Source organism: Poecilia reticulata, chromosome 7 (assembly GCF_904066995.2).
Source record: "Poecilia reticulata chromosome 7, P_reticulata-male-v2, whole genome shotgun sequence".
Classification (NCBI taxonomy): domain Eukaryota; kingdom Metazoa; phylum Chordata; class Actinopteri; order Cyprinodontiformes; family Poeciliidae; genus Poecilia; species Poecilia reticulata.
This window is the reverse complement of record NC_088836.1, coordinates 18392575-18420477: the sequence shown is the minus strand read 5'-3', so window position 1 is coordinate 18420477 and position 27903 is coordinate 18392575. Positions and strand designations below refer to the sequence as shown.

The 27903-nt window shown below is 37.5% G+C and overlaps 1 protein-coding gene across 1 annotated transcript in view; it reads right to left on the bottom strand.

The window, feature by feature from the left end:
- The window catches only part of camkvl (CaM kinase-like vesicle-associated, like), a 49267-nt gene that overhangs the window by 4126 nt on the left and 17238 nt on the right, over positions 1-27903 (bottom strand). Inside the window, exons 2-10 of the mRNA XM_081609050.1 lie at positions 9140-9246; positions 7443-7574; positions 5533-5607; positions 4645-4783; positions 3223-3343; positions 2504-2579; positions 1031-1167; positions 612-690; positions 432-519 (exon numbers count right to left, since the gene is read on the bottom strand). Of these exons, the coding sequence (XP_081465176.1) occupies positions 432-519; positions 612-690; positions 1031-1167; positions 2504-2579; positions 3223-3343; positions 4645-4783; positions 5533-5607; positions 7443-7574; positions 9140-9234 (942 nt within the window). The 5' untranslated portion in view covers positions 9235-9246. The remainder of the gene's footprint in view (positions 1-431; positions 520-611; positions 691-1030; positions 1168-2503; positions 2580-3222; positions 3344-4644; positions 4784-5532; positions 5608-7442; positions 7575-9139; positions 9247-27903) is intronic.

Genomic DNA, 27903 nt, shown 5'->3' with positions numbered 1-27903 from the left:
AAGATTGACTCCAATGTATATATCTGCAAGCTAACACTCATTAAAATAAAAAAAAATAAAACAATATTCCATTGTCAAATTATGTTTTATTGAATCACTTTATATGAGTTTCTCCTCACACTCTGTCCTTCTACTCTCAATCACAGTGGAAAACAATACCTTTATCTCCTGGGAACACATGGTGAAAGAAAAAAAGAAATTTATACCTGTTACTCATGCTGTTAGGTCAGCACCGCCATCTTCTCCCTTCTTCCTCCTCAGCAATCCCGTCTTATATTTTTTTTACAAATTTAAAATACATCTCTGTGTAGTGAGCTCAAATTACTTTAGGCCACAGGATTCAGCCTATTCTTCCATTTACTCAGCTGGTCATTCTGTTGTATTATCTACTTTGCAGATGCTACAAGCAGAGCAATAGAGTGTGCTCATACCCGCCATTTGGCCTTTGCGAAGTTCTTCTCAAACTGGGCACATACACCATCCTTCAAGTTCTTCTCTGAAGCACCATTTCCTGCAATCCTGATACAAAACACATGCAGTACAACAGTTAAGCAACTGCGCCATAGATGCAAAAGGAAATAAAATCCCAGTGCTTTCACCATCACACTTACCATTCGTGCTTGAGAGCATCCTCTGCTGTGATTCTCAGCATCTGGTCCACTTCCATAAGTCTACACACAAGCCCTTTTGCTGAAGTAGGAATATATTTTACATCATCAGTAATGACAATTTAAATGCAGGCAGTGCCTTTCAAAAACGTTTACATCATTCTATATATATTTTTTAAAAATCTCGTAAACTTCTGTCTTTGTGATTATGTACCTCTTGATGTTGCTCTATGTCACTAAAATTCAAACAAATCACATTCAGATTTGTTATTGTAGTGTGACAAAATGTTAAAATTTATGAGAAGAATGAATATTTTTACACTGTACTGTCACTCCTGGTAGTTTGAAACTGAGCTCTGAACTGTAGGCCAGTGTTTAGAGGAAGTGGGTGTTTAGTGCCATCGTGTGGTTGAGGAAAACACCTGCAGGTGAAATGTCATCCCAGTAAGGAGAATCAAACTCAAAGTCCCCGGCAACGATGCGACAGAAGATGATGCGATTATGTAGATCTGTGTTTTCTTCCTCTGTTTCATCATAGAAAGGAGGGTTGCCCGATAAGCTGCCGGAAAAGTAGTTACATTAAAAATGGAACAAATAATATTTAAAGCAAAACCAGATGTTTGAATACACTGTATAAGAATGTAAATTTTTTTTTATAACTATCAAGGAACAAATCAAGCTGCATTTTTTTTTGTTTTTTTTTGTTTTATGATGAATTAGGATTACCAAGATTACATTTACAAAATTACAGAATGACACCCCCCCCCACCCCCCCCCCACACACACACACATATATATATATATATATATATATATATATATATATATATATATATATTGAAGAAGGTTTTCATAACCTTCTTCAAATAGAACAATCTACTTTTAACCTGCAAGACCTGACTCTGTTATGATTATCCTGATGGGTTAGAACTACACAGCAACCTTTTCACAATGGTTTTCTGGATTTTAGTTAAGGGATAGTCTAATTTCTCTTGAGAAAACTGGTGTAATAGAGATAAGTTTCTTAGCCACCTTGGTCAGATACCATTTTAGTGCTGCCCAGACAGAGATCAAAGTTTAATGCTGACTAGTCCGAAATGACTTTTTTTAATCCTGTTTGTGCCCAAAAACTATGGTCTTTTTGTCCTTGAGTGCATTTGAAACTGTAATGTTAATCTTTTTATGCGGTTTTCCTCTTTGAGTCCATTTCTACACTTTGTTTTTTAAGTTGTGGACAATGATGCTCTCTTATCTCCAGTATCTCCGGTATCTTTTTTATTTTAGTTCTTTAGTTCTTACTTTAGTTCTAGTGATATACACATTTTGCACCCAAATACATTCGTCTCTGGGACACAGAGATGGTCTTGTTCCTGAATAGTGCAATGGGTTAATATTCCTATGCGGTTAAAAATTAGCATTATTTAGTTGATCAGACCACAAAACATGGTGCCTTCAGGCAGCTGTAGTTCAAACCAAAAATGAACCAGTTTTGTGGAGGGACACAATTCTCTTTCTGACATGCTGGGCGATTTCTTTTGATTTTCCCATGGTGTCAGATAATAATGCATTGTGTTTAAGGTGTTGCCGGTATCTCTCTAATTAACTCTTGTGAATGAACCCATCAGAAGATTACAGAGTCTTGTTAACATCACCTGGGCTTTCCTAAGTTCTTTAAAGTCATAGTAATCTTAGTGTGTGTCAATTTCTGAGTTGGAAGAAACATTTAGTCTGAATTAGTATCGGATAGAGAGAGAAAAATATTTGGTGTCTTTTGTACAATGTATGCAACCCTCTGGCTTCATCAGATGGTAAATAATATTTTTGGTTAAAACAAAACCCTGTTAACGTTTTGGTTTGCACGTTTGCATGGTTTCGAGTTAGCAATAGAGACTCACAGTATGAACATTATCACCCCCACCGCCCAGCAGTCCACAGGACGGCCATATCGATGACGAGCAACCACTTCGGGAGCTGAAAGCATAGGAGCAAATGCAGAGTTTGTGTGTGAGGCAAATAGATTTCCGAGTTTTAATTTATCCTCCTCCACCTCATCAGATTCTCCAGATGCACAAACAGCTTCTCTCCAAGCCTGTCTCTCCCACTATTCAGTTTTTCACATCCTTCTTCCCACTGGCACCTACATTCTCTTTTCTTATTTACTGATTTCATTACTTGACTTATCAATATGAATAACTGCCCTGGCCTTTAACTGCAGAGAAGACCAAAGCACAGCTTAGCACTTTCAGGTCGCCCTCACATAAACATCGGCAAGATGGAGAGGAGTGAGACCGACTGTACGCAGAATCAAAAAGCAGATAAAAGGAGAAGCTAAATGGGAGGAGGAGAGCAAGGGCTGCACACTTTCAATCTCATTTATATTTTTCTGGGATGTAATGTTTCAGAGTGAGCGTTTATCCTTGATAGATTTTTTTTTTCTTTCAAAGCGCTAAGGGTTCACAGAGAATTCAATAAGGTGAAGGACAACATCAATCTTCTGCTATGGTATGGCACTTTATCTCAAAAAAGGTAAAATAGATGGAATATATAAATATGAAAAAATAAGCAAAAAGGATAATCATGAATGAAGGAACACATAAAAAACAGAGTGACCCACCGAGGTATTCAGGTGTTCCGCATGGCTCTGTAATCGGTCCATTCTCAAATCTGGAGAGGTAAAAATCTCGCAGAACTACTTTGTTGTGGTTGTTTTCTGTGTAGTACATTAGGTTTTCCAACTGTAAATTAAATAGCAGATTAGATAAGAATCACTTAAGCAGCAATGACAACTTATACGTTTGACAAAATGTAATGTTTATTGCTTGTTTCATAAATGGTGACTATTATGTTTTTTATGATGTAAAGTACTTTGAATTGCTTGTTACTAAAAATGTTCCATACAAATACATTTGACTTCACTTGATTGCCTGATATGTCTTATTTACCCTAAATTATTCAAACAAATAAACTTAGGAAATTTAAATCTGAGCTTTTCTTAACCAAACAATGAAAAGAAAAACATATTGCTCACACCTTCAAATGGTCAATTGATGGAGGTTCTTGCTTAAGAAATGCTACATTCATAAACTTCCCAGAATGATCCACTCAGGCATTTTGAATTGAGTAAAGAGCCACTTTTTGGAGCACTGATGTAAAAAGATGGAGCACCATTATGCAAAATGCTTGTGAGAGGTTATTTCTGGTGGAAGACTCCTGTTCTAGTCAAACAAATAGGGAAAAGTGAAAACTGCTAAAATGGCACTTACATGTTTATACAATTCATGTTCAAGTCTGTGTTTGTTACCAATCATATTGCAAAGAGAGTAATCACACTCAGCATATTTGTATTTTATTTGCATTGCAATCTTGACAGAGAGGGAAGATGAAATGACTTCTGATTTTATAGGTCAAGCATGATTTAATAGCAATATCACGCCAAGCAGAGGCTGTAAGCATGACCTATTTTAATTTGAATATGTCACTGTGATTCAACTTGATGACAAAATGTAGGAGTCCAAACCTACTGGACTGAAGAGATATACCCACTTTCTACCAGTAGGTGGAGTCTGGAGATAGACAACTCTGTTGTTTCATTTTAATGGCGTCGTATTAAAAATTAGAGGCATGGATCTGTATGCACTGTGAATGTCACCAGACAGTCGTTTGAGCCATAAAGAAATTGTTTACTCCCACAGTGAAAATGAAATGTTAAGTATGTTATGAACTGAGAAGACAGAGAGATGCTTTTATCTGTCTCTTCAGAGAATCTGTCAAATGCAGAGTGTTGCATTCTGGGATTTAATGGTGAAGAGGTCAGCTTATGCTATAAAGTTATTATCTTCTTACATCCACAGACAAATCAACTAGTCTATAGACAGTTGATGTCTAAACTATCTGATGTAGCTGTAAAACTATTCATGCCTCTTGTTTTTGTTATAACATTTATTTTGACATTGAAACAACAAACTTCAGCATGCTATATTTTGATTTTGTTGGATAGCACTAAATAAAATCTCAGATAGAAACAAAGTGACCGAACCTTCAAGTTCCTATGAACAATGTTGAGGGAGTGTAGGTACGCCACAGCCTCCAGGACTTGTCTGATAACATTCGAAGCATCTCTCTCTGTGTAATTCCCTTGGTCCAGAATCCAGTCAAATACATCCCCCCCTGTGGCACTGCAGAGAGTTAGACACACAAAAAAAGATTTGCCACTTTGCACAGTGCTAAATATGTTGTCTAATACACCTGCTGATTTTTTTTTTTTAAACACTGCAGACTAATCCTTGTATTGCTGTTAACGTGTTTTTACAAAGTGCTTTGCGTTAGCTGGCCTCGAGCTATCGCTACTGAGCAATTAAAGCAAGGCTCCTGGTTATTACTCTAAAGGACTTAAGTTATCTTTGGAGATAAATGATGAGAGTGATTATCACATATTGCTCTCAGCAGGACAACTATAGCCCAGGCTGAAAAGTGAGCTCCAAAGTAGCTTAATGAACACAGTGACAAATGCAGTCGCTTAAAAGTAGTTCACTTCTCCGTGTTTATATTAGTGACAAAAACTTTGTCCTGTTTGTTTTAATATATGTTATCACATTTAAACCAAGTTACAGATGTTGGATTGCACAAGACGCAATTTACGCATATTTGGTTGTGTCCCGGATTAATCGATTCCGCTCTCCCTGTACAGACTTGTTTGTTCCAAAGCAATGCTTCAGGCCCACCGAGTAATGAGTGTTACAGATAGTTAACATCTCATCAAATCTAACATCTTCCTCTGTTGCACAGGGGAGTTGGAGTACACAGTAATAACAGGAAATATTAAACATCTACCTCTCAACTGAAAGGCTTCTGTGTGCTAAGATGCAATTAACACATCGAATATAGGGAGTGTGGACAGGAAACGTAAATTGAAAGAAGTACTTACAGTTCCTGGATGATGAAGTATTCTTTTCGAGTTTCAAATGTATCTATCAGCTGAAGAATGTTTGGATGATTGACCCTGGAAAACCCAAAATATGTTAGAGGTTGCAGGGGTCTAGTTTGCGGTGATAAGGTTTTCATAAAATTGACAAAAAAAAAAATAGTTTCAGGCTATTCTTGTACTTGTCTGCACTGGTACAAATCTGAAAACTGATACAAAATCTTGAGCCACAAACACATACAGCAGAGAAAATGACAATGAGCCCGATTCCATCTTCAAAAATGTATGTAGACCTCATTTAGATTTAGGGATTTTTTTTTTCATATTTGTGATTTTACCTGTACATTTTCTCAAGGTTGAAATCAAGCAAAACTGCTTGGTCAAAAATTGGTTTAGGCTCAGAAATACAATTAAAAAGTCAGCAAGCAATGCAAAAGTGCAGTAATAGCATAAGCTGAAACTCAAAGACCGCTTAATTTGATTTTGTGTTATATAAATAATTGAAACCCCTTTTATAACTCTGACATTGCAATGTTATAATATTGTACAGCAGTAGATATTACAGGTGTTTACATATCTGTACTAAATATATGTATTTCAATTTAAAGTGTTCTCTAGTGAGAAAGGCACTTTCTCACTAGAGAACATGTTCAGTTTGTTCCACAGAGAAAATGTCAGCCGTCCAGCAAGAATCATTATTTCTAGGCAGAACTTTTAAATACAGCTGGACTGTGACCAAGTTCTTCAGAAGACAGAGAGGATGCAGCGCATAGTGCTGCCAAGTCATATGAGTAATGGAGCATTAAAAAAATGAATGGTATCTCAACATTAATAAAAGCATGAATAATACGCGATGAAAGGTCCTGAACTTATTATATGCATGAATGTAATATTTCTGACAAACAGCTCAGTTGAAAAAGCATATTCCTTGAAATCATTGGGACATGATTCGGAGCTGGGTCTTTTCTCTCTTTTATGTTTTTTGAGATGAGTTTAAAGCTGATTGCTCGTTCTTTGTGGACACGAGTTGGTCTTGACTAAAACGATATTACATATAACTTCCTAGTAATAATCATCTGAAATCAACTCTAGATGTTAAAAAAAAACATTCACTTTTATACCAAAAAAGTGAATAACTGATAACTGAAATTTACTGAATACCTGGAAAGATTTTTTGTATGGAGAAACTATTTGTATGTGTTGCTCCATTGTGAATTTATCAATTCTTTGACACAAACTACTATCAAAATATTAAACGTTCTGCATGGAGGTCTCTTCTATGCCTTTTGATCTTTAGTTTGATTATAATTTGACATTTGAGTCAGATCATTGGCTGGGCCACTCAAGCAGATTTACTTTCTTTTTTATAAGTAGTTGAGAGTTATCTTGACTCCAGGTTTAGGATTATTATTTTTGGATTATTGTTTTGTTCTTAAAAAGCATTTTCATATTATTACCAAATTATCTTTTTTCCCCTTTAAGTCTGACTGCCAGTATCATTTGTTAATAATCATATAACACACCAAGATGTTCTCACCTCCAAACTTGTGTTTGAATTGTGTTTTCTGCTCCAACCAACCAGCTGAGAGTCTTATTTCCACTAATATATTCTAAAGAAGAGTGGATTTCAACATCCTTTCACTTTATTACAGAGGACTTAATTAATAGGTTAATTTACTGATTGTGTATGTGTGGCTTACTTGGGTCATCAACCACTGCGTTAAATTTATGGTTGTTAAACCCATCATTAAATTTACTCAGATAAACATTGGCAGGTTTGAAACGTATCTTCCCTGTTGCAAACTTAATTCAGGTTTCATTATGGGTCAAGTTTAATTAAAACATCTCATAAGTTAATTGCTCTTTTCGCTAGCACATACGCTGCTATTTCTATTTGCAAACTGATTACATACAATTTCAAGATCATAATCTCATTTTTGGCGGCCTTGCGGACTTTCCTCCCGTCCTTCTTGAAGAATTTCTTGCAGACAAACACCTTTTCTGTTTGTCTGTCCTTTGCCAGGCACAGCTCACAAAACTCCTTCCTACACAGCGAGAAGAAAACAGGCAGACAGAAGGGACGCAAACGTCAATACAATGTCAAAGAAAAGACTAAACGAAGCATCTGTTCATTTTTTTAAGAGCCTCATTTAGCTACAAGTTTCCAGAGTAAACGAGATGTGATATTCAAATTGGAATAAAGCAAACGTTGGCTGTGTTGTGAAATACCCAGAAATAATTTAGGGCTATAAATAAAAGGGCTATAAATAAAAGATTTTCAATGGATCTATTGCTGCCATCGTCTGGGAATCATTAAGTTTTTAACCTTTGAGGGCTTATAGGACTTCATGCAAATGAATTTTAAGAAGCAATATGATGAAAAATAAAACTATAAAAAAGAGCTTAATGAGCTTAATGAAGCTTTAATATTAGGTCTTAATCTGTGGTTCTGTTTAATTATTTTTTTGAAAAAAATTTTTTTTTCTTCTTTGCTCATTTCCCTCCTATTAGAGGTGGATTCAAAATATAAATTAACAACAAAAAAAGCTTTTTGAAAATGCACATACATTGTTATTTTTCAGTGCAGTTTTATTATCTTTATGAACATTTATATACCCATTTTTAGCAAGGAAATGTGTCATTCAGTCTGCATTCTCACTGCTAATATGATTGTGTGTATCTGTATGCGTGTGTTATGCAAAGTCTGAGCAGAAATTTATGAGGCCAGACGCTGATGTCGCCATATGGCCTCTTTCACCAATTGGTATTCATGCATATGGTTAGAGTGCACATATGTGTGGAGTGTGCTGAAGAAGAAAATGAAAGGCTCTTGAGCAGCAGGGTCATTTTTTGTAGACCTGGGGATGAAAATCAGAAAAATCTGCCACAGAAAGAGCTAAATGTAGAATAGTGATATAAAGAGCTTGAGAATAATCAGATGACAGTTCTTCTAAGATCCACCAAACTCTAGATTTATGCTTTACTAAAGTTAAACCCTTAGTTAAACTTGTTCAGAATAAAGCCAGACAATTCATGCACTGGTGGTTCCTGCATGAAAGGTAATGTTGGTGAGATGTTTCTTCTACCAAAATACAGTAAAGTCATCTTAAATTCTTGGGTAGGAAAAATGCACAGCACAGAACCGTATTGTCATTAATCAGGGGGCTTCAACTTTCTATGCAACACCTTTTTTTACACGCTACTTTAAGAGAACTTTTTTAATCTCATTATGTCGACTCCCCATCCCTCAGTGAACTCTTCCGTAATAAGTACCAGATGTGCACAAATGTCCGCAGCGGTAAATACATTTCTGAAGCAGTAAAAAAAAAAAAACTATCACTAATCATTTGAAAGCTCAATTTGCAGCTCATATTTTTGGCTTTTAGAACAAGTGAAACACTTTATAGCAAGGTTATATAACATTCAAGCAGCCTCTGAGGATTTGTGTGCATTTCCACAAACTTACTACAACATTGCCTCTATCTGCTACAAGTACAGAAACTAATAATGACATCCCAGAATCTTATTTAAAAAATAAGAACTACCCTAAGGCATTTAGAAAAGGTTAACAGTTTCCAAAAGTCCATCCATAAAACTTCATGGTACTTACGCTCGAAGGACTTGACCAAACTCATATTTGTCCGTGACATCAGATATGCTGTCATAAATCCGCCCATCTCTCAGGGCAAGGCATCCAAATGGCATCACGGCATTCACCTAGTAAATAAAGAAATTAATTAAGATTGTATTATTATTATAACTATCAAGCGAGTTAAATAATTACAGCTTTACAGACAAAAAAAAAAGTATGATCCGCATTAGTCAAAGGCACCAGGCAACTGTCAATACAAAGATTCTTGATGTGGTTTTCAGTGTTAGTGACTTGTAGAGACAACCAAATCAGTTTCTCATCAAATCTGGAAGCTAATGCCTCTGGCAGCCTGGTTGCGTGCCAGCCTTGTCAACAGATACTAAGCTTCCTGCTAAGCTCCTCTGTGCACTACTAATGTCTGCAGATTGCATGCAGCGCCTGTTAAGTTTTCACATTAAACTTTAATAATCAAGGGCAATGCCCGAAAATAAAAACAAAAAGAGATGCAAGCATCTGAGTTATTTAAGAGCCATGTGTAATTCTTTTGCACAGCACAACATGCATTTGGTTTTACTGGAAAAAACCCCCCGACAAAAAACACAACATCCATATTTGAACTTTTGTTTGTGTCATGAGTTATATCACTACTACAGCATATACAGCTTGCAACAACACACAGATTGATGCTTTTCTTCCATCTTACTGTAACTCCCTCTAGCAATGTTGCACATGTCATCATATATATATATATATATATATATATATATATATATATATATATATATATATATATATATATATATATATATATATATATATATATATATATATGTATATATATATAAAATAAGTTTGAGTGTGTGTAGTACTTTGATAGATAAATAGTACCCAGAACATAATATGAGGCCTTGAACACCCAGGTAAAACAACAGGGATCAAGACAGTGAATCAGCAATCGATATACCATCTCCGTCCTCCGGCAGTCCTCACCCACATCCTTTATACGCTCCATCTAGTGTAGAAAACATATTTCTTGGAAGGTCCAGTCATCCATCCCCATGGTCCATCTCCTCCTCTAAATACCTGACTTCATCCATCTCTGTTAAATGCTTCATTTCGGTTCTGTCTTTAAAATAGCTCAGTTTATCTTCTCCCTGTGTGGTACCCGTCTCTGCATTTGGCCGACTTAAGATCTGAACATGATAGTATCAAATGTAAACTTCAAGAGCGTACTTGCATTAGAGAGATTGTCTAATTGGACATAATTTGGGGGAGGGGGAGAAAAAGGGCGATACAAAAACAATGAATCTGACAGGCAGATGAAGGAGAAATTAACAGGGGAAATAGCACTTTTAAGACTGAATATTTAAAAAAGATATATATTACTGATGCAAAATTCTGGCTGATGTTTTATGAAACGTCACCGCTGGAGATGATCGGGCCAGAGGTGCTTTGGGCCTTTGGTGGAGGAGGGGCTGGAAGAGTTCTATGTAATCCAACCACTGGCCCTAATCTCTAATCTGTACCCCTAATCCAGCGTGCTGGTATACGCTGTGTCTGTGCATATGCGTGCACAAGTGAAAGTCAGTGACTAAACAAGTGTAAAGGTTACTTGAATATGGCACACGTGCACATGGTAAGGCAGAGCAGAAAGGTGCACAAAATTGTGGACTTGTGCATCCTCATGTGTGTCCCTAAAGAAAAGAAATGACAGCAGGCGAACTGAGTGGCAGACTGAATAGACCTTGTGTTTTCTTTTTTTTTTTTTTAGAAGATTACATAAACACTACAACATTTCCACAAGGGCCAGGACAGTAAAAGTGAAGATTGTATTACATACAGTAAAACAAGCCCAACCATCAAAAGTCTTCTTCTCACTCACAAAACCCTCAATAACTAGTTCCCATAATCTCATAAAGAGCTAATAGTCCCATGTGAGCCTAATAAAGAAAGTTGCTTCACAATGAGGGATTGCATGAGATAATTGTTTCCGACAAAATATTTGGTAAAAACTGAAGTTTTATGGTAGAATTGAAACATCTGCTGTTTACTACAGATGTTTATATCAGATGTTATATCAGACTTTAAGCAGGTATTAAACATACTATTCATCATTTCTGTTTCTGTAAAAATAGATTTTTATTGTTCTGATGTAATATTTAGATACATTTTCTGCAAGTGTGAAAGTCAATAAAGGGTTTTAAATATCAATTTGTGTGAAATTAATCTACTTAAATAGTTTTAAGTCTTAATTCATTAATTAAACGTCTTTAATTAATCTTAATTTTCAGCAATAATGTTAGTTGGTGTCTTGCAACCTTTAAGGATGATCATATTCACACAATACCACCAAAAATGTGTTGTTTCAAAGACTAAAGGTATTTAAAAAGGAAAGAAAAACTACAACATATGAGCGTGGGGAGTGTAAAAATGTGTTTAGCAGAACATACTGCCTAAAAACAGAAACAACCTGATCCACTGCCTTTTTTTGGTCAAAATAAAAATGCTTATTTAGTAAATATGATCTGATGTGTTTACATGTTCCCGATAAGCCTATCTCTCTATTGCATTAAGCATAAGTTCAAGATCTCCACGTTAGTCTGATATGGCAAAACAAGACACTGGTGACACTTAAATTTCATCCTCAAATAAAATTCAGATTGATTTGTCCTCTTTTATAACTGAGGAATCCAACATCCTTACTCAATAACAAGAAAATTATACCCACAGAATTTCAGTATAGACCTTAGAGTTTGAAAAGAGTATTAGTGGGAAGATGTATGAGAGGAATTTGGAAAAAAATAAATAAATAAGAAGGGGAGCAAAGAGAGAAGGAATGAAAATAATGAACTGTGAGGTAAGAAGAGAATTACGAAAACAGAAAAAAACAGAGAAAAATGTGGACTGTGCCTGAGTGGAAAGGTGTTTGGAGGAAACTACACAAAAAGAACAGTGTTAAAGAAGATAACTGCAGAGGCAGATTGAGAGCACCTGTCAACCTTGCAGCTCTCACACGGCTGTGAGAATTTCTGCAAAGGTGAGCGTGCATATTCACATGTTGGTTTCATGTGAGTATGTGCTAACAAGCTTTATGTGATAATTTCATGTACGACACATAACATGCTTCTTTGTGATATCATGAAAGGCTGTCCCTGAAGTTGGAAAGCACATGAAGACACTGCGATCATCCTTCACAAAGACCAGTTCAGTTCAAGAAGTGAAACTCCTGAACTTTTGAAGTTATTTTGATTCAATTCCCACATTGCCAAATGTTTGAAGAACTTATTTTGTGTGATCATGGGCTACAGTGTGCAGTTTCTAAGATGATTTCAGACAAATTAAAAAAACAACAAAAAACCAAAAAATCTTTAATGCAGAAGTATGGACCGAACTGAACTGTATCTTTATGCACTGTGGAAGTACATGAACTCACTACTTGGCTGAGGCTCATTCTGCATAAATTTCTGTTTCATTACAGCATAGCATATACTATTTCACTTTTTCCTTCCACTCAGCTTTCTATTAATGTGCATGGAATCAAGTCTCAGAAAAGCCAGCTTGTTTAGCATTGATCTTTTATAACATACCCTCCTAGCAGACGGTGTAAGTTACTGTCTACTGTACAATGGTCCAGTCTTTCCAGTGATTTCAGCCATAACATTTCTACATATCATTCCGTTTTTATTGCACATATGCTATATATATATATACATTTTTTTTTTTGATAAACTAAAATCTGAGATTTTGTTAGTTGCAAGTCCTAATTGTTACATTTTAACACAAGTAAACCCTTGAATTGCATTGCTATGTGTGTATTTAATTACATCACATATGACTTTCACATGCTGGGAAGAATTACTGAACTAAACTAACCTTTCAATGGTATTCTAATTTACTGGGAGGCAACAGAAAAACAAAACAGGTAACACGCTAAACTGTAGCATGAAATGCAGCGTGGCTAAAGATGTCTCAAGAGCAAAGGTTAACATGTGGAAAATAAGTTGGATAAAGGGCAAGACATTTTCAAGGATAGCCAACTTCACTTCTTCTGGGGAAGCAGATCCCAGGAATTAAACATTTTGCCTTTAACCAGCACTGGTGGAAGATGAGAAGCAAATACTAGAAAGAGCAGGTGTCTTCTGACAAGCAATGTCAACATATTTTATTCCATGTCCTCATCCTATTTATCAATTTATTTAATCATGTGACATACCATGAAACAATTTCCAGATGCCTAAAGGTAAAAAGTTATCGGTTCAAACGTTATATGCCAGTGTAAATACCATAGTGAGTGTGAAATTTTTATGTGCTTCAAGGAGAAAAGTACTTTTTTTTTTTTTATATGTTTTGGTGTGAATCAACCCCAGAACCAAAGCAAGAGATTTTGTGAAGATGCAAACGAAAGCTGATAATGTAGTGCCAAAATCCATAGTGAAACAACTACTGTATTGATATGGCCTAAAAAAAAAGTTGTTTCTATGAAAACAAAATAAAAAGCCAAATAAATTTTCACAAAAGCTCAAAAGCATGTTATTTTTGGAGACATGTTTTGCAGTCTATAGAAGCTAAAATGTTTTTTTTGGGGGGGGGAGTTTGTTATGAATGTTAGGGAAAGACTGGTGAAGCTTGGAAGCCTGAGAGCACTATTCCCACTACGAAGTAGGGAAGTGCAGACTAGATATTGTGAAGAGGAAGAACATTAAGTCAAAACATTGAAGCAACATCCCATTACCTTATGCTTGATTTTTTTTTACAATGTTGCTTAGAGATAACAAAGTTAATGTTTTAATGTGGCTATTGCAAAGGCCTGATCACTGAAGTTTTGAGAGCAAAGCTGAAAAAGTGCATATGAGCAAAGAAAGAAACCTTTACCCTTTTCTTTGTGACAAAATGGATCCAAATATACAATTGCGGAATGGAATAGCATGTCTAAACAAGGAGGGATGTTGCCAACATTGCATCAAAAAGGTATAACCTGCTGCAACAAAGCAGTGTTCTTGTTCTTGTTTAACTTTCTGTTATATATTTTACAAAACAATCTGCTTACATTGCAATAAGCAAGAATATAACAATCCCGCAAAGCACTGATATGCAAAAGCTGTGACATGGGAATAGGTTGCATCCTGATTGTGCTGTTCGAACACAAGCCCCATTAACACATACAGCCACAAATAAGCTAAGACTCTACGCTGCCTCGAGCCATCCGCAAAATCACACTTTATCTTCAGCACCTTAAGTGAAATAAGGTTGTGCATGTTTCTGCATCTGTGGGTGTCTATGTGCTTGTTCGCAGGTGTTATGTATAGACCGCAGCAGGGCTCAAAAAATGAATCATATGGAATGAGGAATCTTTTCATCAGCTAAGAACTGAACTGTTTCTTCTTCTGAGAGTCTTGGCGTCAAGGTCAATCAAAAATCTTCTATTTATCGGTGTGCACTCTTTATATGTCTTATCCTATTAAAACTGCTCTCACTACACACTCTTGAAAGATAAAGAAGATCTTCTATCTCATCTGTGCTCCCAGGTTTTGCACAGATATATATATGTTAAATAGTAGCTTGTTCTGTGGGTGTATGATGGTTTTATATTCACTTTAGCTTTTAACGTGCTTCCGACTTTAGCAAGCCGTAAGTAATTGCAAATATGTGTTATGTAAATATTTCACTTACTGCCACATAAAATTGCTTTTGCAGAGTCTATTCATGCTGTCAGGCAAGTGCTTCGTTGCGGCAGCGTGTCCTTGCTGCTCTCAGACAGACGCTCCACAGCGAGTCTTGTAGATGAACATTAACATTACCTGCATCGCGGCAATAAAAACCCTGATCTCTCCACAATAGGATTAGTGGACCTCGTAGTGCATTAGTTTCGAGGGCACACTGGTTCTTTTGGGGTAATGCCTGAGCGTGTGTCGATACAGTTAATTGTCATGTACGTCAATGTTTGTTTTGGGATATGAGCTATGCTGCCCTTTCTCCCCCATGAGAGAACAGGAGATGACAGGCCTGGCACGTCAGGCTTCGTGTCGGCGCTAACAACGGTTGTGTATCCACACACTCACGCTTACACACACACACACACACACACACACACACACGCGCACACACACACACACACACACACACACACACACACACACACACACACACACACACACATGAACACGCACACACGCACACACACGCACACACACGCACACACACACGCACACACACACACGCACACATACAACTCACTGAAGCTCGCTTCCTCCTTTAGAAACTGACTATATCTACCCCTCATTAGTGTTTCACCTGCCACTCTGCCTGTATCAGGTGTGTCATTCTGCAACCAGATGGTAGGGCCATTTTTATACAAGAGCTTTCTGTCCGTACCTGCCTCACTTGCTGTCTTTTCTTACTCATTCAGCTTTCCCTGCCCCAGCACCTCTTTCATCTTCATGCTTTGCTCAAAGTAAAGCCCTGCCTTAGCAGACCTTTACGAATTAATCATGGAACCTCCTGACAGAGGATGAGGAGAGAAGCTTCAGGGCACTCTGCGGATGTGAGAACCCAGCAGTATGTTCTAACTTTAATGCACACACGTGTTAAACAATATTCCTTTACCAGTTTACTTGGTTCACCTGCTTAATTTCTTGTTAAGACAAAGAGATAATTGGCTAATCACATAGCTGTCACTCAATTCAGTAAAATCCCATCCTGAACTCTACTGACGTGCATGGACTGTACCTGAAAGTCACATCTCTGACAAAAACAACAAAAAAAAAAACTACCAATTTTTGATGGCCAACGTGAAAGTTTGCTCAGGGACAATTAGCTTGGGGAAAGCATCCACAACAATTTGAAAGGTGTGCATCTGAGTTTTAAAAGGAAACATATCAAAGTACTATATTGTACAATCAATCCATCAAAAAACAGAAATAATAGACTAAATCACTTGAAAGCCCGAAACTGATCTAACTCATGGACACGATGACTGTACTCAAACCTCTGATCACCACTTTAATTTTACCCTTCTCTGTACTAACCCATTTCTACTTAGTGTGTTTGTATGTGAGAAAAATAATTAAACAACGGTATGTGCACACGTCTGCCACGTTATAGAAGGAAATTGTCTGCGTCCCAAAAGCCCTCAAAACGGTAATTAAGCACCCCATTGCTATCCAGTTTCACACTTTTAATAGGATTTTCGAGATGCCTTCACCTTGGTGTTGGTTGCGTGCGAATCAGTGTGTGCCTCTTCAGCTGTGTAAAACGAGGTGTGACAGTTGCTGCCCGTTCCTTATCGATCACTAAAGACCCCCCCCAGACTTTCTTCACACATGACTGAAACAGTTTCTGTTTCCGAGACCAGGATGCCTCGGGTTTGAGATCTCTCTGAGGAGATTTCGTTTTATTAGATTCACGGCATTACATAAGAAATGCATCGAGCGTAATTAGGAAATAATAACACAATGAATTTCCTAGACAACGCTGAAAGCACCTCGGTGTTGTCGTTATTCTCAATTTGGTCCCACAAATCAAATCTCCGGTGACAATCTAATGGCATTAAACAGGAAAAAAAGAAAAAGAAAAGTCACTTATTCTCACTGAGCTCATTGTCTCAGCAGGTCAAAGTGGTGCGCCTCACACTTGAGCGCATGCAGCAAGTGGCAGCTTGAGGTCGGTCCCAGACCTTATCAGGATGCTGCAGCATGAAAGTGGGACAAATAAAAGAGTTGTGAGGACATGGCAGGCAACACAAGAGGGAAACAAATTAAGGAGATGAAAGCACAACACATGAAGGACCAATTAACAGCATTATTGCACTTGATTAAAATCGAGAGCACCAAAAGATGTGAGTGAACAGCTGATCATTGGAAACATACATATGCAATGAGTGTGTGATGAAAGCTGGAAACGAATCGATATTAAAAAGCTTGTGTGTGTTGCTTCTATTAGAGAAATCCTTCTTCAGTAGTGTTAACAGAACGGGGTCTTCTTCAAGCTCAGTATCAACACTAATTCCCTCATTGAGCTCAGAGTGACTCTCATCTAAGGCCTGCGTGCATGTGTGCGTGTGTGTGTGTGTATAGTCGTTGTTCATGTTTGTATGTGTGTGTGTGTGACTGCAGGGCATACACATGGTCAGAGACAGGCTTGAAAAGGAAACCATCTAATAAAAATTCATCACATCTGCCCAGAGAGAGGAAGAGGAACTGAAACCTATTTCGACAAGTGAAATCCTCCAAATTCATGTGGTAGTTACTGTTCTCCTATAAAAGCAAAGTGGCTGACTCTGAACAATGGGATTCACCTGTCTCTAAAACACTGCGGAAATATAAGAAACTCTCCCTGCTCACCTTTTTACTCCCCACTTTCTTGCTCTGTCCCCCAGTCCCCTCATTAGAGGGTGAACGTGTGCAGGTCTAACACAGTAAGTGCATCCGTAGGGAAAAGGGCCACAGAGTACATTTTCACTTAAAACCCTGTGTATGTGTGTGTGTGTGTGTGTGTGTGTGTAGAAAGACACACTGCATGTGCGTGTGTGTAAGACAGTGAGAGAGAGAGAGTGATGATGTGTTTGCCTGTAGCTTACTTGGAACGATGCAGTTTCTGTCTGCTGGGGCTGCTCTTTCAGACACTATAAATGCCTGAGGCAGGACTTGCAGGCAAACACACACTTACTGCATGCTCACACTGACTCAGAGATGGAAAGTGATATTTTACTTTTTTTTTCGGAAGCGTGTGTTTGAATAACTAACTTTTCCTACTCAATGAGAAACAAGAGGTAGATTCTCCACACAAGTCAATGTTAAAATAATAATAAAAAACATCACACACATTGAAACTCAAGGCAAAATTAAATGACATTAAATAGCACATGTGTAGTTTATGCATATTTCGGAAAGCTCTTCTGTCCTAATCAACTTGTCACAGTTTTTCTGTGCTTTTTTAAGGCCCTACCTAAGGGTTGAAGCTATTCTGGCACAAGAGGAACAATTTGTAATACAGCTAGTCAGTGAATGAAGTGTTACTGCACACATAATGGTCCTGATGACTAAAGTGTGCAATGTTTGGAAGATTGTGTGAGCCCTGGACAGAAGAATTGCTATGACAAAAAAATCATATACACACAAATAAAAATGTGGCTGCATAAAACAAGTTTATTTAAAATATCGATAACAAATGAAGTATTTGATTGTTTTTTTGCTGTCACATTGCAACCAGAAATGTATGTGGATTTTATAGAGATTTTCTTCAACAGACAAATGCAAAGTCGTGTATTTTATTATAAGGTGATATTAAGATGTTACATGGTTTTAAAATTGTGTTCAAATTAAAATCTAACGTGGATGATATCGGTTCAGAATAACTTTCCTGAATCAATACTGTGTTTACACAGTATTGATTCTGCTGTCAGCTACCCATCCTGTGAGATACGTTTTCACTGGTTTTGTGCATCCAGACTTGTTTCTCAATTTTCTTTAATAAATAGGTAACTTACAAGCGTGGCCTAAGTAGGAATCCAAGTAAACAAGAGAAAGCCCTGACTTTGCTGTAAGTGAGGTGTGAATCAAGTGGAATAGTGCAGAAATGGTAACACTTTATTTGAAGGGGTGTGCATAAGACTGATGTGACACTGTCATAAACATGACATAACATCTGTCATGCTCATAAAGAAGTCTTTATGAATGTTTATGACAGTTGTCATGAAGTGTCATTCGGTAAATAATGACACTTTAATGCAAAGTTGCTCTAAAAGTTGCATTGAAAGTCCATTAAAAATGCCAACTTTGCATGATTTTGTAAATTATGATAATTTAATGCATGTGTCATGTCAGTATTATGGACACCCCTTCAAATAAAGTGTTACCAGCCAGTCTAACAAATAAAACTTCCAACCTCAAAGATTTGGTAAAAAGGGGAAGCATTGGAAATGCTGGTAAGTTATTATAAGGGGTTGATAACCTGCAAGAGTGTTATTCAAAAAGGAAATCATACTCTTACTATTTTGAATAACTTTTCTGAATAAAGATATCAAAATCTAAATTTTTTGGTGGTATATATAAAATTGAACTTGAAAAAATATATTTTAACAGTTTCATTTCTGCCTCTCTCGCAAAAATTCTAGATTTATGGCCTGCATGACTGATTGTTGTTCTGTCAACTGATCAGATTCTCCCACCTGAGTTGTGGATCTCTGCTGCCTGTGGCATTTTATTTTTAATGTGCCATGTGGGTCGTTGCATTACAAAGTGAGAGGTGCACAAATACCTGATAATAAATGTAACTTAGAGGCAGTCAATTGTGTTTTGCAGGACTGCAATCAAGATTATACCACCACTGAATTTAGATAATTTCCTGCATTTTAATTACACTGAGATTTATGGCTGTAGTGTGAAAACATTTAAGGGGTATGCATGCTTTTTTTCAACTCACTATTGAGCTGATTTTTCAACAAAATCTAACAGCAACAACAACAACAACCCTTCACCTCAGCATTTGTCTTTGCGGTGTGAATGTAACCAAAGAAAAAGTAAGTTAAATATTTTTCTTTGCCCAGTTCATATGGCCCTGGGGAGCCCTTACAACGGCCTGGTACAACAGCAGCTAGCAACAGACAGAAAGTGAACCATTGGGAAGTAAGGAGAAAAAGTGCAGCAATCATGAATGCATTACAAAGAAATATTGAATAAAACATGAAGCCATAGACACAGGTTTACTGCATTTCTAACTCATTAGACTGTAAAATGTTTTTTATGGAGACAAGCAGAGGCCATTTCCTCTCTTTATACATCTGCTAGGATGTTTTGTTGTATTTCTTTGTCAGCGTAAGCGTTCATACGTAAGAAATCGTGCAGAATTCAGTAGACGCAAAACCAACTGGTTTACTGCGATAGAAACAAGGTAAAAGCAAGGATTCTTGTTGTGATCATACATACATTAAGCATATCGCAGTCATTTATGTATAAACAATAACATATAATCATCTACCAGAATTATCCCTGGTCGATGAAGCAACCCTGACTTTTTTTCCTGATGCACTTGGATTTTGTCATATTCATATTGTCAATATGTTCCAGTGGAAGTGGGAGTTTGGAGGGCAATAGCGTGTAAAATGTGTAATAGACACATGTTACAAAATGGAAATACAATAGCAATCTCTCCCTTAGTAGATTTGATTTACTTCATGACTTGCAATAAAATATATTTTTTAATGTACCAAAAAAGAATTATGGTCTGTGCTGCTTTACATAAATGATATAATGACATTTTCTTGCTGCAACCTCTCTCAGCCTTATGATACTTATAATGCGATTTATTAATTTATCTATGATTCAGTGTTTTACTGTTTTTTTCTTGGGTGCCTGTGAGAGAGGCTTGTTGCCGATAACCATGAACTATTATTGTTGTTTTTCCTTTCCACAAAACAACCCTTCTGTGATTTTCTTGGCTGACTTGTGTAGTTTATACTTCCCGTCTAAATGAGGCTGGTTCTGCTGTAGGTTTCCTCTGCTAAAAAAAAAAGAGGAAACTGTTGGTGAATATTGATCATCAGCACTTCAAATTTAGTTCACATTCAACACAATAGAGTGTTGCCCTCCTATGACCAACTAGAGCGCTGGCTCTCTGTTTTAAGGCAGCTTTGAGGAGGAGTTATGATGTAATAATAAAAGTGTTTGACACATGCTAAAATCTTTTGTTAGTTGTTGCTATGCAACTCTGCAGACATGCCTTAAAGCAGCCTCTTTCTATCCGCACTTTTTTTTTTTTTGTCTCAGCAGCATCTTTCAGTGTGTGACCAGAACAATGTTGCTTTCAGGGCCCTTCATAATGATTTTATTTAGCAACACACTCACAAGTCAGACATCAACGACCACAAACACAAACTGTATCTGTGACTTCACTCATGCATGCCAGGTAAGGGAGACAGACTTTATGTAGAAGGTCTGTGGTGCGGAAAAAAATTGCCATGCCAAGCAGATACAAAAGTGCTCACACACAGATCTCAGTTTAAACATGAAATCACTGAATTAAATGGTCGTTTTCTACTAGGCCACATGCTTGGCGTGCAGAGGGGTTTTCTGCAGATGCGCCAGAGTAGCTGAAAAGGACAAAGAACTTTCTGACATTTGTTGTTAATGATGCATAAGTTTGTTATCGTGCAATAGAAGAGGCAGCAAATTCAGAATTTGAGCACAAGTGGTGGAGCATTTGAATACAGAGGAATCTACATATCGCTGTAAAAAAGCCTCATTTCTGGGTGTAAAAAAAATGATGCCATGATGAATCTGTCCCCTCCTTGCACTAATTTGCACAACTTAATTGATAAATTTCTAGAGGGACTGAGGGGGAAATGAAAACTCTTTTGCAGTTCCGTAAACATGCATATCCTTTCAGTAACAGCTAGTTCGGGCATCCTTTGATTTTACAACAGAACTCAGTCTCTTTGGGTAGAGTACATCTCGACTTGCCCATATTTGTCCGGTCTTGTTTGCACAAAATGCTCTAAGTCTGTTCGATTGTGGCAGCCTCTCCCGGGAGGACAGCCCTTTTTAGATCACCCCACAGATTTTCGATCTGATTCATGTCTGGGTTCTGGCTAGAGGTTTGTGTGAATTTCAATATCATTCTGTAGAAGATATTCTTATGCCGATTTGGATGTATGCTTTGGGTTGTTGTTGTGGCACAGACCAGGTTCTTCTCTGGTATTATGAACATTTTATAACTCCTTCCATGTTGAAAAAGGTAATACATCTATCAAAAAAAAGAAGCTTCAAAACAAGACACTGAAACCTCCTTTGTCTTACTTTGAGTCTGATTCTCCTCTGGAAATCTGCAGTGTTGTGCTCAAAACACAACTTTTAGAATTATGGAGAAAAGTTTAATCTTTGCTTCATCAGGGCATGGCACAGTTTGCAACATGCTTTTTGGAAAATCTAACCTGAGGTGTATGTTCACAATCACATCCCCAATCAAGGAGGAAATACATATGAAACCTAATCTACATACCAAATACCATATATACGTAAATATAAATCAAAGGTGCAAAAAGTTCTGAAATAATTTAATCTTGAGCTCATTTTTGTACTTTACAGAGACCTCCCACTTTATTGAGGCATGCAGACATTTTATATCTATTGCATGGAGGCAAAGTAAAACCACTTACTGCTCCATAATGTATCAATGACTTGAAATTCAAGTTCCTTCAGGGACCAGAAGTGGATGCTACTTTTACCAGCCAACTCAATTTCTCTATGTGTTTAGGAGCACTTTTGTTTCCACTTAATCCACTTGTGATGAAAGCTTTCAGTTTCTGTTATAAACACACACACACACACGCACACACACACATCAGACACACACACATTTTCCTGCTTAATTCTCTGTCAACACATCCAGATTCAGTTCTGTACCAGCTCACAAGCCACCTTTACGCACTTGCTCCACACAAACACAAATAAGCATGAGCACATTTTCGGACACATGACAAATCTTTTTTTATTCTCAGTGGAATGAATTAAATCTTATTTCCAAATGTTAATTTGCATATGTGGGCGTGTGTGCGTGTGCGGGTGTGTGTGCGTGTGTGTGCGGGTGTGCGTGTGTGTGTGCGTGCGTGTACGTGCACAAGCAAATGCATTTGTGTCTATCTCCATTGATCACGACTCCATTAATTCATTCCTTTTGTGGACGAACATGGCCTTCAGACACACCGCACAGAGTGCCTCTCCAGAAATCCCAGACTTCAATGGAGAGGCTCAATCCACACCTCGCTTTGTATGCACGCACACTTACACAAACCAAGTAAGACAAAGTGAAACACACAGTCAACTCCTCCAATTCCTTGCTTCTGAATCATTACAACCCAAACCCCTTTCTTAAGAAGCAAAGCAAACTTGTTCATCTCCTCACTTTTGCACCATTCCTTCACTCTCTCCTCAAAACAAGGCCTTGTTTTCCTTTTTCTTGCATGTTAAATGTTAATGACTGTTAATGATATATATATTGCTCACAGCTCAAATGTGACACACCTGAATGACAGGGGTTCCCTAAGTGAGCGGTGATTTCTATTCACGATAACAAAGGTCAATAAAAGATTCATTTGGGGAATAAGGATCCATTATGATGAGGGATAACTGCTCCATCAGCCAAAGAAAGAAAATCTTAAACAACTTAGACAGAGCTTCACTGAAAGAACTTTTTTTACGTTTAACTTTGTTGTTAACAAAAGTGTAGATCACCAGGTGCTTGAGAATAGAAACAGTTTCATTTCATTTAACAGAAAGACTTGAGTTTACACAATGCTGTAATACACAATGTATTATAGCACTACCCTAGCCTATGAGGGGCCGTTTAGGACAAAATCTATGTTTTGTCTCTCACACACTACAAGAAACTCACGCACACTCCAAAAAACATCACGCACACTCTAAAAAACATCACGCACACTCTAAAAAACATCACGCACACTCAAAAAAACATCACGCACACTCAGAAAAACATCACGCACACTCAGAAAAACATCACGCACACTCCAAAAAAACATCACGCACACTCTAAAAAACATCACGCACACTCTAAAAAACATCACGCACACTCTAAAAAACATCACGCACACTCTAAAAAACATCACGCACACTCAAAAAAACATCACGCACACTCAGAAAAACATCACGCACACTCAGAAAAACATCACGCACACTCCAAAAAAACATCACGCACACTCTAAAAAACATCACGCACACTCTAAAAAACATCACGCACACTCTAAAAAACATCACGCACACTCCAAAAAAACATCACGCACACTCCAAAAAAGCATCACGCACACTCTAAAAATACTCAAATTGCGTATACATACTACTAAAATGTCTCACGCACACATTTTATCTTTCTTGCACACATACACTGTACTAACATCTCGCACACACACACAAAAGCTATCTTTCTCGCTCACATACACACTACTAACATGTCGCACACACACACACAAAAGCTATATTTCTCGCTCACATACACTACTAACATGTCGCACACACACACAAACGCTATCTTTCTCGCTCACATACACTACTAACATGTCGCACACACACACAAACGCTATCTTTCTCGCTCACATACACTACTAACATGTCGCACACACACACAAACGCTATCTTTCTCGCACACATACACGGTACTAACTCGCACACACACACAAACGCTATCTTTCTCGCACACGTACATAAATGCTATCTTTCTCGCACACATACACTGTACTAACAACTCGCACACAAATGTTTCTCTCACATACACAAGACTAAAGTTGCGCGCACACACTCACACACTCGTTTTATGTATGTGTGAGAGCGAGACTCTTTTTTTGAATGTGTGAGAGCGAGACTCGTTTTTCGAATGTGAGAGCGAGACTTTTTTTGAATGTGTGAGAATTGTCACGGAAGAGGCGGGGCATAATTTTTTGATCAACTGCGCATGCGTTGATCCTAAACTATAAGCTTCGATTGTTGACTCACTGTATGTTCTATTACTTAGTATATTTGTGCTTTTAAATATATATAGAACTTTAAACTTTCTTGTAACTTAAATGTACTATAGAAATAAATAAATCTGATTGATTGATTAGAAATAGCAAAATTGCTGTAGTACAATCTGTCCACTGGGTGCCAGCATTACAGGAATTATTAACCGGCGCCAACTAGTGCCGAAGAAGAAAGAGTAAACCTTGGTGCGCTGCGGCCGGGAGTTGTGGAGAACCCCCGGCCGACATTAGCGTTCATAAATCGGATCAACCTTGTGCTAAACGCCCCTACTCCCCGGAGCTCGAATATCGAATATCCAACTTGAAACTAACTTCACTGCGGTCCAATACCGCCTCGGTTTGAACTAGAGTTAGCCATGTTCGGTATAGCAGACTCTTTCTTCTTCGGCACTAGTTGGCTGTAATGCTGGCACCCAGTGGACAGATTGTACTACAGCAATTTTGCTATTTCTAATCAATCAATCAGATTTATTTATTTCTATAGTACATTTAAGTTACAAGAAAGTTTAAAGTTCTATATATATTTAAAAGCACAAATATACTAAGTAATAGAACATACAGTGAGTCAACAATCGAAGCTTATAGTTTAGGATCAACGCATGCGCAGTTGATCAAAAAATTATGCCCCGCCTCTTCCGTGACAATTCTCACACATTCAAAAAAAGTCTCGCTCTCACATTCAAAAAAAGTCTCGCTCTCACATTCGAAAAACGAGTCTCGCTCTCACACATTCAAAAAAAGAGTCTCGCTCTCACACATACATAAAACGAGTGTGTGAGTGTGTGCGCGCAACTTTAGTCTTGTGTATGTGAGAGAAACATTTGTGTGCGAGTTGTTAGTACAGTGTATGTGTGCGAGAAAGATAGCATTTATGTACGTGTGCGAGAAAGATAGCGTTTGTGTGTGTGTGCGAGTTAGTACCGTGTATGTGTGCGAGAAAGATAGCGTTTGTGTGTGTGTGCGACATGTTAGTAGTGTATGTGAGCGAGAAAGATAGCGTTTGTGTGTGTGTGCGACATGTTAGTAGTGTATGTGAGCGAGAAAGATAGCGTTTGTGTGTGTGTGCGACATGTTAGTAGTGTATGTGAGCGAGAAATATAGCTTTTGTGTGTGTGTGTGCGACATGTTAGTAGTGTATGTGAGCGAGAAAGATAGCTTTTGTGTGTGTGTGCGAGATGTTAGTACAGTGTATGTGTGCAAGAAAGATAAAATGTGTGCGTGAGACATTTTAGTAGTATGTATACGCAATTTGAGTATTTTTAGAGTGTGCGTGATGCTTTTTTGGAGTGTGCGTGATGTTTTTTTGGAGTGTGCGTGATGTTTTTTAGAGTGTGCGTGATGTTTTTTAGAGTGTGCGTGATGTTTTTTAGAGTGTGCGTGATGTTTTTTTGGAGTGTGCGTGATGTTTTTCTGAGTGTGCGTGATGTTTTTTTGAGTGTGCGTGATGTTTTTTGGAGTGTGCGTGAGTTTCTTGTAGTGTGTGAGAGACAAAACATAGATTTTGTCCTAAACGGCCCCTCATACTAGCCCCTGCCATACACACACACGCACACGCAAGCAAGCACGCACGCACGCACGCACGCATGCACGCACGCACGCACGCATGCACACTCCATTGCCATCCAGTAGGAAACTGGTCAGCTGGCTGAAATAAGGCTCCTGTACTTTCCCTTTGCTTACGATAAAAGGTGATTTACATCATGAACTTGATAACTTGTAAACTACTGCTAAATACTAGCTAAATTGATCTGGTATTTAACAAAAGCAACAATAATAAATACTTTTAATAGATAATAAAAAAGACAGCAATAGCCAACATGTTTTAAAATGTTAAAACAGAAGAGACGATTGTGGTGGTTCTGCTTTCGGTAAGTTTAAATCACTATATCTTCATCAAGAAGATGAATATACAGTAAGAATCTCATACTGCACCATCCAGATTTTAGAAGTGTAGTTCAAAAGTTAACTCCACCCAATGAAGGAGTGAAAGACACCTAATCGAACCGAGTTCTTCAGACGGGCTGAGCGTATGTCCCGTAAACTTCACTACACAGGGGCTCAAAAAGACAATAAGGAAATGTGGAAAACCATAAAATCATCAAGTCCCTGGAGCTTTTCCAGGTTTTCTCGTGTTACAATTACAAACCTTAATGTGCTTTATTGGGATTTTATTCAACAAAGCAACACAAAATAAGGGTCAAACAAATGGGTGAATAAACCTGTAGTGGGAAAAAAAACAGTTGCAATATTTTAGCTTTTCACAAACAAAAGGAATAATGTGCATTCATATTCAGCCCACGTGAGTGAATGCTTTGCAGCATCAGCTTCCGTTAAAAATGAAAATTGCAAGATTTGGGGCCACAATCTTTAAAAATTTTCATCTGTTAAACATTTTGACATTTTATTATGTTTTCAGATGTTTTCATTTTGTGACTGAATATAAATATATTAATCACTTTGATGCCCCCAAGAAAACTAGCAAACAAAACCAGCATACAAAAAAATACAGCAACATTGCAATAATGCTGATTAATCTTATCATTTTGTTCCTGCTTCCCAATTCTGACACCAGTTTGTTTTTATTTATCTTTTAAAATCCCTACACGATGCATTTAGGCTTGTGATTGTAATGTAGCAAAAATGTGGATAGAGTCAACTGGTAGGAATGTTTCTGCAAGACTCTCTAAATCTAGGACATCATGCCATTAATTCAATAAATTAATTATTATTACAATTTTCTTCTATTTCCTGCAGCTGTCTTGCACTTACATAATGATTCCAGTGTGAAGTCAAAGATCACATTTTTTTAAGATACCAACCATTCTCATTAGTGTAAGTGCAGTAAGACCTAACTCAATCTCAGATAAATACAATAATGAGCATGACCTCAGGGACATGAACCTCTTAATACCGTGTGCATGTGCTACGCTAAATCATGTGGTGGCATTGTGGGAGAAAAGACCAACGAAAATGAAAATTAGCAGCAGTGGCTGAGATATCTGTTTTTGCTCTTTCAATAAAGGCTTACTTTAATTTAGGTTGTTAAAAACACAATATCCTTTAAAATATAGAATGACTGCTCAATAAACACATTAAGAACACTAAAGGGACAAGTTTGTCACTTTTTCCAAGTGTTGACATTGTTTTACCTGAAGAAAAACACTGACCAGCACATCCACAATTAAATTAAAAAAAAATTATATAGAATTGATGCCAGATTTAGCAACACACTCACAAGTCACCAACATTTCACAAACGA